The 23,932-nt window shown below is 39.5% G+C and overlaps 1 protein-coding gene across 1 annotated transcript; it reads left to right on the top strand.

Moving 5' to 3' along the window:
- The first annotated feature begins 5,159 nt into the window (after positions 1 to 5,159).
- On the top strand, positions 5,160 to 15,365 carry LOC112182620 (NADPH:quinone oxidoreductase). The gene is made up of 3 exons (XM_024321125.2): positions 5,160 to 5,367; positions 8,281 to 8,339; positions 14,879 to 15,365. Exons 1-3 carry the CDS (start codon positions 5,160 to 5,162, stop codon positions 15,119 to 15,121), a joined length of 510 nt encoding a protein of 169 aa, XP_024176893.2. The 3' UTR covers positions 15,122 to 15,365.
- The last annotated feature ends 8,567 nt before the right edge of the window (positions 15,366 to 23,932 follow it).

The following is a 23,932-nucleotide window of genomic DNA, read 5'->3' as shown; positions in this document are numbered from 1 at the left end:
TGTTCAAAGGGTTCATTGAGTGCATGAACAACTCTCCACAGATCTAGATGAAAGGCCAAAAGCTCCAGTTTCTGTTGGTCACCACTCCTTAACTGGGTTGGTAAATTATGTCAAATTATGTACAAGCCATCACATAAAACATAACAAAAGCATTTATATCATATCGTATGTTCTGACTATTCCTTCTCCTTCGTTCTCTTAGTCTGCAACAAGAAAAAACCATTTCTTAGAAATACGCAACTTTTGAAGATACCAAAACAATTTAAAACAACCAAATCGATTCCAAACTCGATCTCTACAACCCAAATGGTAAAACCCAGAATCTGAATTCCGCAAACATGAACCGCAAAGGGATTGAAAGATCAAAAATTAATTACTAGTACTGTGGCACCATCATCAGTGATTCAAACACTCAGAGAGAAAATACTATTCTCACCTGGTGGTTAGATTCAGCAAGTGAGCGGCGAAGCCAAGAACGAGAGTGAAAGGAGGAGGGAGGAAGAAAAGCTGGGAAGCAATGCCTGTAGACGACGGGGGTCTTCTATTTCAAGACACGGACCAAAACGACGCCGCTTTTGGAGTACCCGAACACCAAGTCAATGAACCAGAGGCACCAATTGAGGCGGAGAAAAACCAAAACTAGGAGGAGGCTCAAGCTGTTGAGGGCGATGACGGCAAGGGAGAAGAGGCCGAGGAGGAGGATGAGAATAAGGAGCGGAGTACTAAGCTTGAAATCAAAGACATTTTCTGGAAAAGGGTTCGAAAGAGAGATGGGTCTTTTGTCCAGTTTTTTTTGGAATTTTCAATATATGAAGAAGAGGACTGAGATCGAGATGGGTTTGTAAGAAAGATGAGTTTCTAGTTTAAGAGACGACTGAGATTTTGTTCAGGGGCGAGAGAGAGCTGAGGGTCGAGAGAAGGGCTTTGATTTTTTGTTTTTCTCTTTTGGACACGATGTGGCAATTAAACCTAGCTATACATTCTCAAAGTTATTCACACAACAGAAACCTCATCAACTGTCGTCTGAGTGCAGCATTAAAAATCAAAATATGAAATCATGGAGGGAAACTTGGCGCCTACAACATTTTGGCTTAAAATGTTGCCGCCCAGTTTCAAGTTCACGCAACAGAAAATCTTAAATCTGTTGTATAATTTCTACAGCTTGCACTAGGCCTATCTAGGGGAAGACATTCAAGTAAGCTTCCTCAAACTTTGGTGCTTAGTTTTTCAATCACACAACAGAAATAGTAAAACCCATTGTCCTAGTAGCCCAAATTTCAATGTTTCAAGAGCCAACCAAGACTCCAAAGTGGAGGGAAATTTACCAAATTTTTTAAGACTCAGACGACGGACAATACTTAATTCCATTGTGCAATGTAGTTTTGATAAAAAAAAGTTAAAACTTTGTTGGCATTCACACAACAGAATACAACTAAAACTGTTGTATAATAGAGCTTACTTAAACACACAACAGATGATTTATGTTTCGTTGTGTGATTAGTGTTGTGTGATTAACTTTTTGTAGTAGTGATCTTAACACAAAGTAGGTCACATAAATCGCTTATGTCTTGTTTTTAACTTTCAAGAAAGAGGAAGAATAGTCTCAATATGGCTGTCCATTCCTCCATATATAGCACACAATGTATCTATAATATATGATGCATATCCTATCAATAACTATGACAATAACATTGATACATTGAGAGCATGTCAGTTTATTGTAAAAACTTGGTGCGGTGAAGGTTTCTTATGTTTTCGTGTTTGATTATGTTTAAGGTCAATGAGGCATCCAACTATACCCAAAGTTCCATATCCCCCAACATAAGAAGATCAAGTGCTGCTTGTCATGTAATTGTGATGAGCTCCTACTCTTGTCAAAGTGAAGCTTGAAGAAGACAAGAAAGAAGCTTGCCTTATTTGTTTCTCACAACCATGTTTATTGGATCATTATGAATAATTGATTCATTCTATTTTGTAGCCAAATTGTTTTGTAGTAGGTGAATTGGGGTTTTATTTTGCCCATTTTGTAAACTGTTAAGGATGATGATTTCAGATAAAATACCCCAATATTCAAATTACTCTTGTCGACTGTCGAAATTGCAATTTATAGCAGCAGCTACATATTTTATGGACATCATCCTCTTTATAGAATTTGATGTCTAGATATAAAATTGAAATCAGTTTTAACCATAAAAACTGATGTCCAGTAATAGAGATACATTAATTCCAAAATGAAAATCACTGTTACTAAAATATACAGACATCGATTTTTTGTAAAAAATGATATATTACTGAGTACCAGACATCAGTTCTAAAATGAAAATCGAGGTTACTAAGATATACAGACATCGACTTTTTTTGTTAAAAATGATATATTACTGAATACCAGACATCGTTTTTTCAATAAAAATGATGTGCTATAGATAATTAACATCGTTTTTTCAATAGAAACGATGTGCTATAGATAATTAACATCGTTTTTTCCCTTATACACTAATGTTAATCTAAGTAAATATATCGGTTCATACAATACTAGACTTTATATATTGAATCTAAAATCGTGATATGTGGCAAATTATGCTTCAAAATCATGAACAACAAGAAATGTTTATGGGAACCGATGTCTGTAACAATATCAGTCATCGTGTCTTAAATCAATAACGATGTTAAAATGCAAAGTTGTGCTGTATGATCTATATTTCTTTAAGCATTAAATACAATAAAATGAGGGTTTAACAATAGTAAAACATGCAAGTTTGTTTTCATTTAAACCTATTTACATCAATTTATAATGAGCAACCGATATCTAAACCAATACTAGACATCGGCTAAAAACCGATGTCTGGATTTTCCAGATCTTTCTCATCACCCACTAAGACATCGGTCGGGTTTTTGTTTCTCATAGGTTTTTGGCCGATATCTGGGCCCATAATTCTAGTAGTGCCACCTGATTGCCACTCGCTAAGCACCGTCTCCGCATGTGCAAACCCTAAAGCATGATGCAGTTTATCAAAATCCTCCCTCCGGCTAATCTTCGTCTCACAAAGAAAAACGATATGGGGTTAGTTTTGAGTGATCAAATCCTTAAGCGCCCTAGTCATTGCATCATTGCATATTCATCTGCAATTCTAGCTGAGTACTTCCAAATCCATGTTGGATTGATTTGCTTTCTAATCCCTAGAAAGTAACCCTAGCGGTAGAACAGCTAGGTCGTCGTTTCAATACTTTGTTTATCTCATAAATCAAACACAGAAAAGAAGAGCAAAAACAACTGCTTATATCAGTTACTGATAAAAGAGGATTGGACTTGAGACCTCTTTATTAATATAAGAAGATGGAGGTCCATGTATTCACTCAACTTATCAGGCAACTTGTTCATTTGGCCTAATTGTAACTAGCTTTCTTCATACATGTTTTGCATGTGTAACAGATTTTGTTTAAGAAAATTGAAAAAATAAATGAAATAAAACAGTTATTGCAGAGAGAAAATAGTGGAAGAGAAAACTGGGGTTTGTCGGTTAATTTTTATATATATTTTTATTTTTATGAAAACTCATTGTGTAATTGTCATATTTACCCTTGTGATTTAATTTATTCTTAAAGTTTTTTAATCTTTCAGGATTAAATCGGTCAAAATTTTTAATTTTGGCTAACAAAAGCTCTTCTCTTAGTAATAGTATAGATACAATAATGCCACTTCACTTTACACATAAAACCAAATTCTCTAACTCATAAGTTTCGTAAAAACTAAATTGATTAAATCGAGTCCTCCACTCCTACTACGCAAGTACAAAGTATATATACAATTTTGGTGCAGCCGGACAAAAATATAAAATTAAGAAGCCGGACCTAAATGAGGACTGTCCACTTAATTTGATTATACTAAAGAGATTATGAGACGCATTTGAAGGTGCATTACCTATTGCCCCCTTTTTATTTATATATTAAATATTCGATTACCACTTGGCTGCTTGTTAGATGGGTGAAGTAGGTGGAGAAGAGAGAGGAACCAGAAGGTGATTGAAGGGGTGGAGGGGATGGACGGGATTGAAGGGGTGGGGTTGGAGATGGAGGTAGAGAAAGGGATCGGTAGACTCTCAAAATAGTGACTGGGGTAGAGAAAATTTCTAGAGAGAAGGTAGACACACTCTCTCTAGACCATACTGCTTTTATTGGCTTTATGTTAATGAGAACAGATCTCATCTTCACTCCCTTCACTCCATCTGCACCCCTTACATTCTCCATCCCTTCAACCCAAGTATGGCCTTTTGTCACCGATTTTCTGCTCCTCTAGTCCAGATCTACTTTCGAAACTGTCCATGTCCTCTTTGGATGACATTTGTTGCTACCGGATTTGCTTCCTTCTCCACCACCACTAAACGAACTTACGCCCGTTGGCGTATTTTCGCTCCTCAACAGCGAGTGAATCGATTTCCGCAATCACACTCTACTAGGTTACTTGGCGTTTCTTGGGCATATTTGAGCCATGTGTGTTGTGTCCCAACTGGTGTAGAAGGAAGCAAGATGGTGCTTTGGTGGCTGATACTCTTCAAGCTTGGACATGCAGGTGGCGGCAGTGGTATTCTTGGGAGGGAGCTGGTTTTCTCTTGGTGGTTGCTAGCATTAGTACTAGGGTTTTTCATTTTCAAGTTTGGGCTTTCAAATTGTATTTGGGCCAAGCCTATTAGAGGCTTTAATTCTCTTTTGCTGGGCCTGTGTGCCTTATTTGCTGGGCCTATGTGCCTCTATTTGCTGGAGTCTTTTGTATCTCTTGTATTGTGGTGTATCTTTTGCCACATCTAATACAAACTTTATTTTCTTCGACCAAAACAAAATTAAAAAAAAGACTTGGCTGCTTTTTAGTTTTTACTCTCGCGCAGTCGAGCTCTATCCCTTTATCAATGGTTTCTTCCTCACAGACCACCACTCCTTTTCAGTCTCTCTCTCTCTCTCTTTCAACTCTCGACCAAGATTTAGGGTGAAATGGAGGCTTCAGTTGCAGCAAAATCGCTCATAAATATCGCAGCAGTTTCTGGTTCTCTTCGTCAAGCTTCCTACAACCGCGGCCTCATTCGCTCTGGTCAGTACCGCGTACACCTATCTATCTCTTTCGATCTTCATTTCAATTCAATGGCAGAGCTAGCTTATCTGTGGTCATGATGTGCGTGTGCACTGTAGCGATTGAGACAAGCAAGGCGATCGAGGGCGTCCAGATAGAGTACGTAGACATCAAACTGTTGCCGCTGCTCAACACCGATCTAGAGAGCGAGGGGCGTTTTCCACCTGCCGTCGAAGCTTTTCGTCAGAAGATTCGGGAAGCCGATAGCATCCTGTTTGCTTCTCCCGAGTACAATTACTCCATCGCCGGTATATTTCTTTCGATTCAATAATAATATTTGTTTTTTTAATGATATATAGCAAAAATGATCAAGCATTTTGTGGTTTTTTTTTATTTTTTAAATTCTTTAAAGTCGGTGCGCTGTGGTCCATTAATGATTTGAAATAGCAGATACTGTAAATGTCACAGTTATATTGTCAGTGCGTTGTGATATATTTTATTTGAAATAACTGACATAAAAAATATCATAAGTTTAAATCTCGTTAACATTAGGGAAAAATTCACCAACGGTGTCTAGACACTTAAGGGACTTTCAGAATGATACCTGAACTTACAAAGTTATCAATGTGATACCTGGACTCATTTTTTCGTATCAATGTCCTATGACCAATTTCCGTAACGGCTCCGTGACGGAAATTGGCCGTAGGTATCACATTGATACGAAAAAATGAGTCCAGGTATCACATTGATAACTTTGTAAGTTCAGGTATCATTCTGAAAGTCCATAAGTGTCCAGACACCGTTGGTGAATTTTTCCCAATTTTGCACGTGAGTAACTTAATGGAGACAAAATGACCGATTTACCCTCAAATTCTTTCTTTCTTTTCTTTTCTTTTTTTCTTTATTCTTCTTTCTTTCTTTCTTTCTTTCTTCTTCTTCTTCTTTTCTGGTTTCTTCTTCCCCTGATTTGAATCATCAAGATTCAAATCATCTTGCTCGTCCGATTCCCACCGCCGCTGCGTCTCAATCCACCTTCATGCACCACAGATGTTTCTGGTTCCCCCAACTTCAAATCCTATAGCAAATTGAAATTGTGCATTGAGGCTTCACCGCACACTCCGAGTTCATCCCCGCCGCCGTCGCCAATGACTTGACCACAACAACCTCCACCACCGCACAACAACGTCATCCTCCGCTGCTTCTCGATTGGGTTTGGGGATAAGGACTGCTTCTTCCTCCACCGCTAGCAAAATCGTGGAGGCTCAACGCCACATTCTAAGGGCCACCGGCCGGAAGGACAGCCACAGCAAGGTTTGCACCACCAAAGGCCCCAGGGATCGCAGTATCAGGCTCGTCGCCCATACCGCCATTCAATTCTACGACATGCAGGACCGGCTTGGATACGACCAGCCTAGCAAGGTCGTCGATTGGCCGAGCAGGACACGCAGAACGTGAGCCTCAATTTCTCGATGGTGGAGGCTCCGAGTCCTTTGTTTACTAATCGGCGAGGCACAATGGTGGGTAGCAGCAGAGTGGCGAAGCTGGTGAATAAGAACAGCTCGAATTTTCTGCAGGTGAGGATGGTGTTGAGGCCGAAGTTGTTAATCTTTGTCTGTCGAAAATTGCCTCTGATCTAAGTTGGGCTAGAGGCCGAAGTTGTCGGCTAAACCGATGAAGTTGCAGGTGAGGATGGTGTGGAGGTGGTGTTGCATGTCGGGAAGAAGGAGAGGATGGAGGGGTGTGATTGGAGCTGTGATTTGAGAGTGCAGGGCTGGCGGGGTCTGAGTTTCTTATCAATGGTGTATAAAAGGGGGTCGGAGGAGAGAACGAGAGTGGTGGTGGTTAAGTCATTGGCGGCGGTGGCGGGGATGAACTCGGAGTGAACGGTGAAACCTCAATCCACAATTTCAATTTGCTATAGGATTTGAAGTTGGGGGAACCAGAAACATCTGTGGTGCATGAAGGTGGATTGAGACGCAGCGGCGGTGTTTGATCGGCGATCGGCGGTGGGAATCGGACGAGCAAGATGATTTGAATCTTGATGATTCAAATCAGGGGAAGAAGAAACCAGAAAAGAAGAAGAAGAAGAAGAAAGAAAGAAGAATAAAGAAAAAAAGAAAAGAAAAGAAAGAAAGAATTTGAGGGTAAATTGGTCATTTTGTCTTCATTAAGTGACTCACGTGCAAAATTGGGAAAAATTCACCAACAGTGTCTGGACACTTAGGGACTTTCAGTATGATACCTGAACTTACAAAGTTATCAATGTGATACCTGAACTTATTTTTTCGTATCAATGTGATATCTACGGCCAATTTCCGTCACGGAGCCGTTACGGAAATTGGTCATAGGTACGATGTTGATACGAAAAAATGAGTCCAGGTATCACATTGATAACTTTGTAAGTTCAGGTATCATTCTGAAAGTCCCCTAAGTGTCCAGACACTATTGGTGAATTTTTCCCTTAACATTATCATATAGGTGAGTTGGAGATAAAAAAACATTTGAATTTATTAAATAGTCTTATATTATATAGACTAAAAGTACCGATGTAATAATAATTGTGGTTAGCCCAAGTGATGAGGAGGCTAGACTAATGATCAAAAGTGTAATTAAAGATAAAGAAATAGAATAGAATACCAATAAAAGCTACTAGTGCGTGAAGTTGGCCGATCAGGGGATTCAACTGTGATGGATGGGACCCAACCCAATTGGTATACGCTAATGTATGTTCCAGAATTTCAACTGTCTGTTAGATTATTGCTTTGGATTCTTTTGTTCTCGTCATTTGAATTGGTGTTACACACCCATCTTTTAAAGAAAGAAAATTGGAGTTATGTGTCATATAGAGCGTACTATAGAAGGCTGCGGAGCAAGAGGCCTAAGCACAAGCGATTAGAAATTCAGTTGTCCTGTGCAAATCTTTTGTTAGATTTCTCCTAGCATAGTTGATACTGTTGAAATATCGAGTGCTGTCCCAAATTAGATTAGACCTTGCCTGCATATGAAAAATAAGACCCTCGTATAAGAGCATAAGGTTCTCAGTGTCTCCACTATTGCTAGTTGATTTAGAGTCGGATGCATAAGTTTAGATTATAGGTACTGTAATCCTGAAAATAGAGGTTCAGTATTATTTGTGCTAAAATTATGGTCTACTGGCAAGATAACTTATTGTTGTAGATTCTGCTACTTCCTAAACATTTCTTTCACCCTGACTATACCAGCACCTCTAAAGAATGCAATTGACTGGGCATCCAGACCTCCAAATGTATGGGCTGATAATGTTAAAAACCATATACATGCTCACAATATATGCACACAATCATAAAAGGGATTAAGGCTTACCTTCAGCAATCACTGACATGGATTCCATCTTATGCTACAAACACGAACACTGAATATGGCCTTCTGTTACTTACCAACTTGCTTCTCAATGGACAGAACAATATGCAAAACGTCGGTAGTAATCAGGGACCAATTCATCTGTATATATAGGTGACTTAAACCTCAAGAAGCTTCCCATTAAAGCTATCCATATCGGTTTAGGTTTCCTAGTTAGATTCTTAATGTATCACAACTTGTAGCCTTCCTTGTAGACTAAGCAATAGATTACTATCCTTAATGAATTGATACACTATTCATTAAGTCACTAGTATTGATTTACTGTTTGTATCCATGTTAAACTAGGATTGATATTAAGCTAATCATCAATTACTTTATGATGATATGTGTTATGTCCATATTTGATCTTACAATCTTCCCCTTGGACTCACACATATCATGCTCGATGATTTGCACCAGAGAACATCAAAACCTACTTAACTTACTGAAGTGCGCGCCAGATAACAAACTTAAATCGAAAATCCATTCCAACATGGTCAGATCACAGTTACTTATGCAGAGCAAGAAACAGTATACATTTTAACAAAAATGCAGAGTTTCAAAACCACAAACACAAGCTCCTGCAATCCACATATGTCAAACCAGAAGTGATACAATATATGTTAATGTGTATCAACAAGTAAACATATATTAGGTCCTACTTTATGTTTCTAAAACCAAAAACTCAAGCAAATTTACTGAACACTGATGGCTTAAAGATATTGCTTGAACCTTAACATCATGCTTCACATGATTTAAGCCATCTGATAGCAAGTATAACTTTAAACACAAAATCGATAATTTTCAGAACATTCAACAAAAACTGCAGTAATAACCAAAATCTGAAAATACCTCAAAATTTATTAATAATAAAATCTGTCATTACAAACAAGTTGTGATAAACAAAATAAAAGATCACAACTAAAACACAAGAACTCAAAAAAAACCTTAGAATTTTAAATGCTCCAACTGGACTAACTCTCTACTGAACCTAAGCATCTAAATTAGCTAAAATTCCAATGCTTGCTGTATGTTTCTGGAATGCTGCTACTGACAATGCCTTAGTGAAAGGATCTGCTAGCTGTGAATTTGTGTCAATACTCAAAACAGCTATTTCACCATGCTTTACTCTTTCTCTAACACTGTAATACTTTAGATCAATATGCTTGGAATTATTTGACCTTTTACTGTTCTTGCTAAAGAAAACTGCAGCCTCATTGTCACAATAAATCGCAAGTGTTCCAGCCACAATGTGACTCAATACTTTGGTCTGCATGAGAAAATTCCTAATCCAAAGTCCTTCACACACAGTTTCATATACTGCAATAAATTCAGCTTGCATAGTAGAAGTTGAAACAAGTGTTTGTTTCATGGTTTTCCAAGCAATAGCACCTCCTGCAAGCATGAATGCATATCCACAAGTCGACTTCTTGGAGTCTGGATAATTCCCTGCAAAATCCGAGTCTGAGAATCCAATGAGTTTCAGATCCTCCACTTGCCTATAAACTAGCATGTGACTTTTAGTTCTCTGCAGGTATCTCAACACTTTCTTCCCAGCTACCCAATGTTCATGGCCTGGATTAGATTGGAATCTTGACAAAATCCCTACTGCAAAAGACAAAACCGGCCTAGTGCAGACTTGTGCATACATGAGACTTCCTACAAGTCTGGCATAAGGCTTTGACTCCATATTTTCTTTCTCAACATCACTATTGGGACTTTGCTTCTTGGTTAACTTATCTCCTTTGGACATGGGAACTTCTCCAGCTGCACACTTCTCCATACCAAATCTCTTTAAAATTTTGGTAACATAATTCTGTTGAGACAAACCAAGTAGTCTCTGTGCCCTATCTCTTTTAATCTCAATACCTAGTACATAGGATGCTTCTCCTAAGTCTTTCATGTCAAAATTCCTTGATAGAAAACTCTTGGTATCTTTAAGCAATTTAATGTTACTGCTAGCCAAAAGTATATCATCCACATAGAGTACCAGAAAAATAAAATTGTTCCCAACAGTCTTCAAATAAACACACTCATCAACAAGATTTTCTGTAAATCCAAAAGTAGAAATCACAGAATCAAATTTCTTGTACCACTGTCTAGAAGCTTGTTTTAGGCCATAAATTGATTTTCTTAACTTACACACTAAGTTTTCACTTCCAGCTCGCACAAACCCTTCTGGTTGCCTCATATAAATCACTTCATCTAGTTCACCATTCAAGAAAGCTGTTTTAACATCCATCTGGTGCAGCTCCATATCAAAATGAGCCACTAAAGCCATGATTATTCTAAACGAGTCTTTTGTAGAAACTGGAGAAAAAGTCTCAGTAAAATCAATGCCCTCCTTCTGTGTAAAACCCTTGGCAACTAATCTTGCTTTATGTCTCTCTACATTGCCATTTGCATCTCTTTTGGTTTTGAAAACCCATTTACAACCTATAGGCTTCTGGTTGGGGTCAGGTTCAACTAATTCCCAAACTGCATTTTGACTCATGGAATTAATTTCTGCTTCCATTGCTAGCTGCCATTGATGAGATTCACTACTTTCAATGGCCTGATTAAATGTAGTTGGATCATTGTCCTCTGCACAGTCCATTTCAATTTCTGCTTCTTGTAGATAAACAATGTAGTCACTCTCTTCCCCCCCATAAGTTGGTTTTCTTGCTCTCTGTGATCTTCTAGGTTGAGCTACTGGAGGATTTTGAGGTTCAGTTACTTGACCAGTTACGTGGTCAGTTACTTGGTCAGTGACATGGGCAGTGACTTGACCAGGTACAGTTACTTGGGTAGTTACTTGGTCAGTGACATGGTCAGTCACTTGACCAGTTACTCGACCAGGGACAGTTACTTGGTCAGTGACATAGTCAGTTACGTGACCAGTGACATGATCAGTTACATCTTGTTCTAAAGGCAATGCTACACTTAAATTCTCATCTGACACAATTTCCTCAAAAACTGAGGTTAAATCCTCAAGGTTTGTATTGTGAACTTTTTCACTTAGAAACTTTACTTGATGTGTTTCAAAAATTCTAGGTGAATGATGAGCAGAATATAACTTATAGCCTTTAGATTTATCTGGATAACCTACAAAATAGCAACTAACAGTTTTGGGGTCAAGTTTATTCAAGCTTGGATTATAAATCCTAGCTTCTGCATGACATCCCCAAACATGACAGTGATGAAGACTAGGTTTCCTGCCACACCAAAGCTCAAAAGCAGTATTTTCTATGGCTTTGCTAGGTGTTCTATTGCAAATATAATTTGCAGTTTTTAAAGCCTCACCCCACAGAAATTTAGGCAAACCAGTTGTACACATCATGCATCTAACCATGTTCAAAAGAGTCCTATTCTTTCTCTCTGCAACACCATTCTGTTGTGGATTATAGGGTGTTGTGTATTGAGCTTTAATTCCATTGTCTTGCAAAAACAAGGCAAATGGACCCTTTTGTTGGCCGGATTCAGTGTACTTTCCATAGAACTCTCCCCCTCTATCTGACCTTACTGTTTTGATTTTCTTTTCTAGTTGATTTTCTACCTCAGACTTAAAGATTTGAAAGGCTTTCAATGCTTGTGCCTTTTCTGAAAGTAGATAAATATAACTGTATCTAGAAAAGTCATCAATGAATGTGATAAAATACACATTCCCACAGATAGTTTGATGCCTAAATGGTCCACATATATCAGTGTGTATGAGTTCTAATAAATTTTGGCTTCTATATGCAGTCTTCTTTCTAGTATTAGTTATTTTTCCCTTAAAGCATTCAACACAGTCTGTTAGATCAGAAAAATCAAGTTCATTTAGGATGTTGTTTTTCACCAAAATTTTCAGTCTCTCTTTTGAAACATGGCCGAGTCTTCTATGCCATAAAAATGCAGACTTTTCATTTAGTTTGGTTCTTTTAACACCTATTAAAGTGTTAGTACTGTTTGTGTTATTTTCAACAAGTAAAATTTCTTGTTGAGCCATTGAACAATTTAACTGTAAATAATCATTCATAATAACACCAGAACCAATTTGAACAGAATTTTTAGAAATAAGAATTCCATTACTATCCATAACAAGTCTACAACCAGATTTTACTAAAAGAGAAACCGAAACCAAATTCCTTCTCATGGAAGGTACATAAAAAACATTGTCCAAAACTAACAATTTTCCTAATCCTAAATCGAGCTTTAAGGTTCCAATAGCCTTGACTGCCACTCTCATGCCATTGCCTACACACAGGTTCACTTCATCACTTTTTGGGATTCTCCTCCTTATGAATCCCTGCAAAGAATTAGTAATATGAATAGGTGAGCCTGAATCTATCCACCAAGACTGTGGTTCAACATTTATAAGATTAATTTCTAAAGAAAAAACTGTATTAGAAAAAATCTTACCCTTTTTGGCTAACCAATTTTTATAGCCAGTGCAGTCCTTTTTCATGTGTCCTACTCTTTTGCAAAAGTAGCACTTGAACCTAAATGGCCTATTTTCCTTGGCCACTGCAGCTGTTGAACTCTTAGTTATGGCTTTGATAGGCTTGAGCTTATTTTGGGGCTTTTTCCTTTTAGGCTTCTCAATGAGGTTAATGGTTGTAGCAGGTTCCTTTTCTTCCTTGATCCTAGATTCTTCATCCACACAGATGGATATAAGTTCATCTAGAGTCCAGTTTCCCTTTTGAGAGTTGTAACTGGTCCTAAGATGACTAAAACTGTTAGGCAAGGAATGTAGTGCATAATGCACTACCTGCTCATCCCTAACCCCCATCAAGAGCTCCCTGAGTCTGCCATTTATATTGATCATCTTCATAATATGCTCTCTAACTCCCCCTGAACCCATGTACTTCAAATCATGAAACTCCTTGGTTAGCCTAGCAGCTTCTGCCTTTTCACTTTCTTTAAACTTAGCACCTATGAGTTCCAAAAAATCTGATGCTAGCTCAGGTTCTTCTATACTTCCTCTGACAGTCTTGGACATAGAGGTACGAATGAGGTTCTTAGCCATTCTATTGGATCTATGCCACTTCTTGTAAAGATCAGTTTCCTTCTTAGTGCTCTTTTCAGTTAACTCTTCAGGTTTATCCTCAGTGAAGCAATAGTCTATGTTCTCATGCATTCCCATATAGTTCTCTACAGAATCTAGCCAAGCTCTATAGTTGGTTCCAGTTAGCATCAAGACACTGTTCAAGTTCATGTAAGAGTTACCTAAGGAGCAAAACAAAAATTCGTGTGAGTTCTCAATTTGTAAAGAAAATAACTTTAAGTTTTCTGTGTTTTATTTAGCTTTAAGCAACCAAAACAAGAACATACAGAAAACCTAAACAATCCATACTTGCATTCATATCAGTCCATAACCAAAAATAATGTTAAGCAACACTTTTGAGCAGAAGCATAACATCCTGGAGTTCTTTATCAATATACCATGTTCAATGAAAACAAGTTATCCAAAGAAATTTATCCACATCTTTAGACAGAAGAAAAATTTCTAAGTATCCGTATTTATTTTCATCAAGCACGCATATTGCTGTTTTGTATTCTAAAACCATACTTGACCACTTCTTTGGAAGATAAAACTGAAGCATAGTTTTAAAACACAAAACACAATTTCAGTTTTGTTATTCGATCAGTTACTTGATTAGTTACCTGACCAGTTACTTGGTCAGTGACCTGGCCAGTTACATGGTCAGTGACCTGGCCAGTTACATGGTTAGTGACCTGGCCAGTTACATGGTCAGTGACCTGGCCAGTTACATGGTCAGTGACCTGGCCAGTTACATGGTCAGTGACCTGGCCAGTTACATGGTCAGTGACCTGGCCAGTTACATGGTCAGTGACCTGACCAGTTACATGGTCAGTTACCTGATCAGTGACTTGGTCCGTAAAGCAAAAACCCCTTTTTTTTTTTTTTTTTTTTTTTGTGTTTGTTTTGCAAAACCCTAAAACGATTTTGATACTTGTGAGCCTATGCTCTGATACCAATTGTAAAATAACCATATACATGCTCACAATATATGCACACAATCATAAAAGGGATTAAGGCTTACCTTCAGCAATCACTGACATGGATTCCATCTTATGCTACAAACACGAACACTGAATATGGCCTTCTGTTACTTACCAACTTGCTTCTCAATGGACAGAACAATATGCAAAACGTCGGTAGTAATCAGGGACCAATTCATCTGTATATATAGGTGACTTAAACCTCAAGAAGCTTCCCATTAAAGCTATCCATATCGGTTTAGGTTTCCTAGTTAGATTCTTAATGTATCACAACTTGTAGCCTTCCTTGTAGACTAAGCAATAGATTACTATCCTTAATGAATTGATACACTATTCATTAAGTCACTAGTATTGATTTACTGTTTGTATCCATGTTAAACTAGGATTGATATTAAGCTAATCATCAATTACTTTATGATGATATGTGTTATGTCCATATTTGATCTTACAGATAAGGCTGCTGCAATTGTAAGTGCCGGAGGAGACTTTGGTGGTGGACGATCCCAATACCATCTTCGCCAAGTTGGGGTTTTCCTTGACCTTCATTTCATTAACAAACCTGAGTTTTTCTTGAATGCATTCCAGCCTCCAGCAAAATTCGACAGTGATGGCAACTTGATTGATGAACAGTCCAAGGAGACGTTAAAAAAAGTTCTGGTATCCTTGCAGGCATTTACTTTGAGACTCAAAGGAAAGTGAATAGAGGCTTCTATCCTGTTTCAAACAGCTAACTTCTAAGTCATTCGGGAGGTTGCTAGATTTGAACTTAGAGCAAGGAGGATTAAGACAACTCTGAACTTTGTGTAATGGCTTGAACCTTGCATGTGCAAGGAAGATGCTGAAGTTATATGTGATCCTTAGACTAAATTGTGTGACTTAAGCTCTGCCATGCATCTGGCATTGCAAGTGTTTGATGGTGCATGTTGTGATTTGTTTCTCTGTCTCTTGGGACTACCATGAGATAATCTCCCAACTTTTTTTCTGTATTTGATATTGCAAGACAGATATGCCTCTGTAGATGTAGTAAGTACATTTGACCTGAAGTAGCATCAGGTATCGTAAACATCTAGCAAGGTAGTAGGTCTAGCAACTAGATTGAGAAGAAACAATGTTTTGTATTTATGCCAGATACAGAAGCAAACAAAAGCAGCATTATGGTTGAAGCCTTGAAAAACTTGGGTTTACAAATTACAAAACTAACGTAGTATCTATTTGCAGTATTATAGAGTTGTATTTGTAAAAAGTTCATATACGTGCATGCATATTTGTTCGAAAGTCGTAACAGATAATATATAACATTGAGTTCATATTACTCATATATATGGAGATTGAAAACTCGATTGACTTGTTAATTTATTACAGCATGGTATCAAGAGTGTATTTTCGGTATTTTATTTCTGGGTTTTGACTTTTGATGGCTTTGGAGGCTATTAGTCTCTTGCTCTCTCCCCTTCTCTCGACCCCCGTCTCCGCTTTCTCACCAACTTCATCCTTGATTTCTTCGCTATCCACCATGCCTCCATATCCATAGTACCTGTTGGTACTTCTTCATGACAAGCTGGTTCAACGACACACTCTCCGGCCAAGTCCACTCCATCTTCCATGGGCTTCGAGTGGTTACTGTGGTTTAGATTTAATAAACCCAGAAATTTGGCCTTTTATGGCTTGATTTAGAAAAGAAAAGAAGTATAAAAAATCATATGAAGGGTTATTTGGTTTCCTGGTAGTTTTAGGATTATTGCAGATTGGGTTTCAGTTTCAGTTTAAATAAGTCCCTAGTCTTTAGGAGGTTGTTCTCAGCTTTGACACTTTCTTCAGGGATTTCTGTTTTGATTTATTCCTTGTTGCATCTACCACGTTTCTATAAGCGGGGGCTGCTTTCTAGCTATTATGTTTATTCATGTAAGGCTATAAAATAGCCACTGTTATTCAATAAAGAATCAAGTCATTCAATCCAGTTATTGTGTTTGAGTTCATTGTTCTCTTGTTCTCATTCCCAACAAACTGGTATCAGAGCCCCCACTGGGTCTGAAAGAAAAGCTGCAGTCTTTTCGAGTGATTTCTAAAACACAGAGTCAAGAAGTGAAAAAATGGCAGAAGAGTCAAGTAACTTCGCGCAACCTTGCATTCCAAAGTTTGATGGGGATTATGAGCATTGGAACATGCTAATGGAGAATCTCCTACGTTCAAAGGAGTATTGGAGTGTTATTGAGACGGGGTATGCAGAACCTGCTACTGGAGAAGTTTTAACTGGTGCACAGAGAAAAACCTTGGAGGAGACAAAGCTAAAGGATCTGAAGGCCAAGAATTATCTTTTCCAATCCATTGACAAGTCCATTCTGAAGACAATTGCACAGAAGGAGACGGCAAAGCAGCTGTGGGATTCCATGAAGGTCAAGTACCAAGGAAACGCTAGGGTGCAGCGTGCTCAACTTCAAATCCTTCGCAGGAATTTTGAAGTGTTGGAGATGAAACTTGGAGAATCTGTCACAGATTACTTTGCAAGGGTGATGCTAGTGGAAAACGATATGAGGAATCTTGGAGAGAACATGCTTGATGTGAAGATCGTTGAGAAGATCTTGCGCACACTTACTGAGAAGTTCAACTACATAGTTTGTTCGATCGAGGAGTCGAAAGACATCAATCGTCTTTCAGTGGATGAATTGCAGAGTTCACTACTTGTTCATGAACAAAAGTTCCGAAAGAATGAAGGAGATGACCAAGCACTGAGGCCGAGGAAAGAGTTGGAGGAAGAGGTCAAGGAAGAAGCAATTACAGAGGAAGAGGTCGTGGAAGAGGACAAGTGTTCAATAGGGCCACGGTGGAATGCTTCAAGTGCCACAAACTTGGACATTTCCAATATGAATGTCCAAGTTTGAACAAGGAAGTCAATTACGCAGAGCTGAATGAAGAGGATGAGATGCTACTGATGTCGTACGTTGAATTGCATGATGTGAAACGGAATGATGCGTGGTTTCTTGATTCAGGGTGCTCCAATCATATGTGTGGATATCGAGGTATGTTTACCAATTTAGATGAAAGTTTTCAACATTCAGTTAAGTTGGGAAACAATAGTAGAATGAGTGTGGCTAGAAAAGGGAATGTGAAGCTATTATGGAATGGAGTTAATCATGTTGTCAATGAAGTGTACTATGTTCTAGAGCTAAAAAACAATCTCTTGAGCATAGGACAACTTCAAGAGAGAGGTTTGGCAATCTTAATTCAGGGAGGAGTTTGTAAGATCTACCATCCAGAGAAGGGTTTAATCATTCAAACCCTAATGAGCGCCAACAAAATGTTCATCCTACTAGCACAGACTCAAGTTCAAGTCCCTACACAAGCTCAACCAAAAAGATGTTTTCACACAAGCTCTCAAGACCTCTCCTACCTTTGGCATAGACGATATGGCCATTTGAGCTATAAAGGACTAAGAACCTTGTAGTGGAAGAACATGGTACGTGGACTTCCCCAATTTCCTGCCTCAAGCATGACCTGCACGGATTGTATAAATGGCATGCAACATAGAGATGCCATGTCGAAGAAAAGCACTTGGAGAGCAAGTCAGAAATTGGAGTTGATTCACACCGATATTTGCGATCCTATCTCACCTGAGTCTAATAGTGGAAAGAGGTACACATTGTGTTTCATTGATGATTTTAGTCGGATATCATGGGTGTTTTTATTGGTTGAAAAGTCGGAGGCACTGAATTGCTTTAAAAGGTTCAAAATAATGGTGGAAAAGGACACAGGGATGTTTGTGAAGTGTTTACGGACTGATAGGGGAGGAGAGTTCACTTCCAACGAGTTCAATGAGTTCTGCAGGCAAAAGGGAATCAAGAGGCAGTTGACCACGGCATACACTCCACAACACAAGGGTGTAGCTGAAAGGAAAAATAGAATAGTGATGAACATGGTCCAATTGATGCTTTCTGACAAAGGAATTCCGAAGATATTTTGGCCGGAGGCAGTGAATTGGACATTCTATGTTCTAAATAGATGTCCGACATTGGCAGTAAAAGATATTACACCGCAAGAAGCATGGAGCGGGATAAAACCCTCAGTAGATCACTTCCAAGTCTTTGGCTGCTTGGCTCATGTACACATTCCAGATGTGAGAAGAGGTAAGCTTATAATAAAAGTTTTCCTTGTGTATTTTTGGGAGTTAGTGAGGAGTCAAAGGGGTATAGATTGTTTGATCCTATCACTAAGAAGATTGTAGTGAGTAGGGATGTGGTTTTCGAAGAAGAAAAACAGTGGGATTGGGATGTGTCTTATGAGAAGCAAATTCTTTTAGACTTAGATTGGGGTGAGAATGAAGAAACAGTGAGGTAGATAGGGAGAGTGACGGTGGAGGTGAAGATGTTAATGATGGTGAGGAGAGAAACAGTGGTGTACAGATTGGTGAGGGAGATAGAACTAGAGATGAAGTAGGGGAAGATGAAGGGAGAGAGGGGGGTCCTCCGGTGTGGATGCAGGATTATGTTACTGGGGAAGGATTATCTGAAGATGAAGCAAACATGGCATTAGTTGTATCAACTGATCCTATTCATTTCGAAGAGGCAGTAAAGAATGCAAATTGGAGACGTGCTATGGACTGTGAAATCAATTCCATAGAGAAGAACAAGACTTGGTCACTCACTGAGCTATCGGTTGGAGCGAAAAAAATCGAAGTGAAGTGGGTGTACAAAACGAAGTACAATGAGCATAGGGACATTGACAAGCACAAGGCAAGGCTAGTTGCTAAAGGGTACTCACAAAAGTATGGCATAGACTACACAGAGGTTTTTGCACCAGTGACAAGGTTGGATACGGTGAGAATGATTATTGCTTTAGCAGCGCAGAAAAGTTGAAAAATCTTTCAGTTGGATGTCAAATCGGCCTTTCTTCATGGTGAGCTGAACGAAGATGTCTATGTTGAACAACCGAAGGGGTATGAGAAAAGGGGCAGCGAACATCTAGTTTACAAGTTGCATAAAGCTTTGTACGGATTAAAGCAAGCTCCACGAGCTTGGTTTAGCCGAATCGAAGCACACTTCATCAATGAAGGTTTCCAAAGGTGTGACAGCGAGCAGACATTGTTCACTAAGAAAAGCAGGGAAGGAAAGATCATCATTGTAAGTGTTTATGTTGACGATTTAATTTACTGGTGATGATGAAATTATGTTGTCTGAGTTCAAGAGTTCCATGATGAGAGAGTTCGACATGTCAGACTTGGGGAAGATGCGTTTTTTCCTTGGGATTGAAGTGTTACAGAGGTTAGATGGTATCTACATATGCCAAAAGAAATATGCACTGGAAGTTTTGAAGAGGTTTGGTATGATGGAGAGCAATTCAGTTAATAATCCAATAGTTCCTGGATGCAAAATCAACAAAGATGAAGATGGCATTACGGTGGATGAAATGTACTACAGCAATTGGTGGGCAGTTTGATGTATCTCACAGCCACAAGACCGAATATGATGTTGTCACTTGCCTTATAAGTAGATACATGTCTAAACCTACAGAGCTTCATCTACAAGTAGCAAAAACGGCACTTCGATATTTGAGAGGGGCTGTAAACTTTGGAATTCATTACAAGAAAGGAGGAAGTGGTGAATTGCTTGCATTTACGGATAGCGACTATGCCGGAGATATGGAGGATAGGAAGAGTACAAGTGGGTATGTATTTTTGCTGAGCTCTGGAGCAGTTTCGTGGAGTTTGAAGAAGTAGCCAATAGTGACTTTATCAACCACAGAGGCAGAATTTGTGGCAGCTGCAATGTGTGCTTGTCAAGCTCTCTAGATAAAAAGGATTTGGATGAATTGGGGCATTCTAATGGAGGGTGCACACATGTGGGATGTGACAACAGCTCAACTATCAAACTGTCTAAGAATCCGGTGATGCACGGGCATAGCAAGCATATCGATGTGAGGTATCATTTCTTGAGAAATCTTACTAAGGAAGGTACGATTGCTTTGGTTCATTGTGGAAGTCAGGATCAGGTGGCAGATTTGATGACCAAACCACTGAAGCTCGATGCTTTTCTAACGTTAAGAGAGTTGTTGGGTGTTGGAAAAGTTCCTGATGTAAACTGACTGCAATTTGCAGTAAGTTTAAGGGAAGGAATGAAGAGTTATTTGGTTTCCTGGTAGTTTTAGGATTATTGCAGATTGGGTTTCAGTTTCAGTTTAAATAAGTCCCTAGTCTTTAGGAGGTCGTTCACAGCTTTGACACTTTCTTCAGGGATTTCTGTTTTGATTTTTTCCTTGTTGCATCGACCACGTTTCTATAAGCGTGGGCTGCTTTCTAGCTATTCTGTTTATTCATGTAAGGCTATAAAATAGCCACTGTTATTCAATAAAGAATCAAGTCATTCAATCCAGTTATTGTGTTTGAGTTCTTTGTTCTCTTGTTCTCATTCCCAACATCATATACCGGGCTCAGGATTTCATTTTACTTCTGTCAAGAACTCAAGTTCCACAATCAACGACAATTAAAATACTAAATGGCAATCTACATCATGAGTAGTGTTTGGACCCAAAATGAGCATTTTGGCCTGACAAGGCACGTCTTGGAGAAGTTGAGCCAATGTCAGTGGCTCAAGCTATATATATTGTCGACAAGTTCGAAATATATATTTAGAGGCTAAATAAAGCCTACTATGGAAGCATGGAAGCATGGAAACATAAAAAGTCAACTTTAGCACATTTTCCTACTTTGGCTAGGAGAAACCGAGCTAAACAAGGAAGGAGGAGCGGCAGACTAACCAAATTAAATTGAAATGAGCTAAAACTGTCCAGATTAAATCTACACTCATAGTGGAATATTTCTTATGAAGAGTGCCAGAGCTAGATTTGAGTGGAAGGCCTTCAAACAATCAGTCCAATCTTTTGCAGAAGCAAAACTGGAAAACTGGACCTGTAAGAGGTCCAGCAGCGTTTCCGGCCCAACCACTATATGAAAAGCTCTGAAATTTGACCAGGATGATCTACACTCATAGTGGAACATTTATTATGAAGAAGTCACAGTCAAATTCGGAATGCTTAATGGAGATATAATTGAAGGAATAAAGGAGCCGAAAGTGCTTCCTTATCTCCAAAATTCATCATTCCTTATCTCCAATTATGCCTCCTTATCTCCTTATCTCCAAAATTCATCATTCTTTATCTCCAATTATGCTTCCTTATCTCCAAAATTCATCATTTCTGATCTCCAATTAGTGCTCCACTATCATTTGTTTAATGCTAAATGCTTTGGCATGGTAGCCTATAAATATAGGTTACAAATTCATCACAAAACACACATTCACAACATCAAAACATCTCTAAGATGATCTAAGTTCTCTCTAGAGCAACCTCTCTAAGAGCAACTCCTCTCCTTCTCTTTCTCTTACCGGTGATCACACTCCTAGTCCTAGTCTTCTCCGAAGCTGACTTTCAGTGCCACCAAACCTTCTGCCAACGTACTTCGGTCTTAGTCTCCTCGGGAGCCGACGGTAGTGCCGCAACCACAACGGTTACAGAACCAGCCAAGCAATGGTAACGCCCTAGCAACCCAGCCAAGCTAAAGTCACGCTTTAACAAGTTCTCCTTACTTCCTAGTAGTTCTCGCTCTGCTCGATCTACAACATTGAGTATAGATTGTGATTTTGAAGAAGCTCAGCAAAAGTCCTCACCACGAGGCACAAAGAATCCCACGACGAGGTTGGTGCTCTCCTCGTCCACAATCGCTTGAAAGAAGTCAGGTTAAGGGACACCCCCGACGACCGCACCCGAACTGTGCTGGCACGCCCGCGCAGAAAAGAGACTGTTGACCAACTGCAACAAAATTGGAGCTAAACATTTTGGCACACCCGGTGGGACATACTGGGAGCTGTAAATCACACCACTATTAAGAAATTAAGGTTAGTAAGGGGTTGTGAATCATAACGGAATAGGTGAAGTCTCTTTTGTTAATATTGACCTAAACTCCTTATTGGTGCCTAGCTCAGGTCCCTTAAGGTTAAGGGCGGTTTTTATTAACACTTGTTGAACTGTCTTCACACTTATGATCTTTCTCATCTTAGTAAGTATAGCCTATGTGAAATGGTGTCTAGAAATGGGACAACGTTCATAACAGATTATTGAATCCAGAAGTGCATGCAAATGGGCCCAAACCACTATGTGGGAGTAGTTCATGCCAAAATGGATTCTGCCTCTTTTGTTCGCCCTCCCCCACCTGGCCATTTCAGTAAGGTTGCCCAAAGGATTTGAAAGAAAGTTTGTGTCTAGGCGACTATACTTGGACCGCAAGTCTAAACCTTGATTCACAAAGTCTTATTGAATTCAGCTACTTATACAATACAGCATGCTGCCAGATATTCACCATTGGGAAGTCAGACGATAACCCTTACCAAAAGGTTTACGTCAACTGGCTGAAACATAAGACCCCCAGTTATAGACCACACACGCGTGCAGACTGTCGTGGTCTTTCAGAAGAATTAGTAATTCAAAGATTTTCTCTCCACACGCCATCAACAGAGATGACGACCGAACGAGGAGAAGGTCAACAGCCCGATACTGAGGGCGAGGCAGTTCTCACCGTCCAGCCTAATGAGGCCGGAAGAGCGTTTGATACCACCAGGGTGGCTGAGGACGAGGTGAGAGCGGATATTTTTGTACCCATCCCTATCCCAGAAAACGCCAGCCTAGAAGCGCAACTTAACATCATGCGAAAAAACAATAGTACATTCTGGGCAAAGATGGCTAAAAAATTCGAGGAGCAGCGACGGATGTCCAACAATCTGATAACGAAAGTCAGGCTAGAGATGGAGCGCAATACGGAGCTATTGCAAGGGCATATAGACCACACGTCACGACAAGCCCAGGAGCAACATGAACAACTCGTGACCTTGATAAATGCCCAAGCTGCGCAGACTAAGGTTGTTCTCACAGAAGTCGCGGCTATTCACAGTGAGGGATCCAATACCGCGATCCAAGTTGCCATGCAAAAAACTGAGATGGATCAGGCAAGAGATGTCCTGAATAAGGTGTTAGGGGACCCCAATGCTATTCTAGGGTCCCTCGGCCAGCCTACAGGGTCAGGTAAGTACATACCACCAAATGCTCGAGAAAAAGCAAGCGGCGACAGTACAGCCACATCCACTACTGATGTATCAGTTAGAGGTAAAGAGACTACTCTGGCAACGGGTGGGAAGAACAACGCCGCGTCATCAGTCACGCAAAGGACCAGGACTTTGAAAATCAATGAAGGGGCCTCTGTTGGTCATAGCCTGTTTCCCCAATATGACAGCGACGGAGTTGAATACGTGCACCACGATCCACCTCCAGCAAGTCATTATGGTATTGACCGGGTTGAAAGTCCAGCGAAGGTCACCGCAGCCACAAAGGGTCAGCCAGCAGTGGGTTTTACGTCGTAGACGTCAACCCGACACAAAACGACCCATGGAGGCGGCATATCTTTGGTTAATCAGGCTTCACAGGCGCCACCGCTGATCTGGCCAGTTGATGATACAGTGGTTCACCCACCTC

Source organism: Rosa chinensis, chromosome 1 (assembly GCF_002994745.2).
Source record: "Rosa chinensis cultivar Old Blush chromosome 1, RchiOBHm-V2, whole genome shotgun sequence".
Lineage (NCBI taxonomy): Eukaryota > Viridiplantae > Streptophyta > Magnoliopsida > Rosales > Rosaceae > Rosa > Rosa chinensis.
The sequence above is the reverse complement of the archived record's forward strand: the minus strand, read 5'-3'. Positions and strand labels throughout refer to the sequence as shown.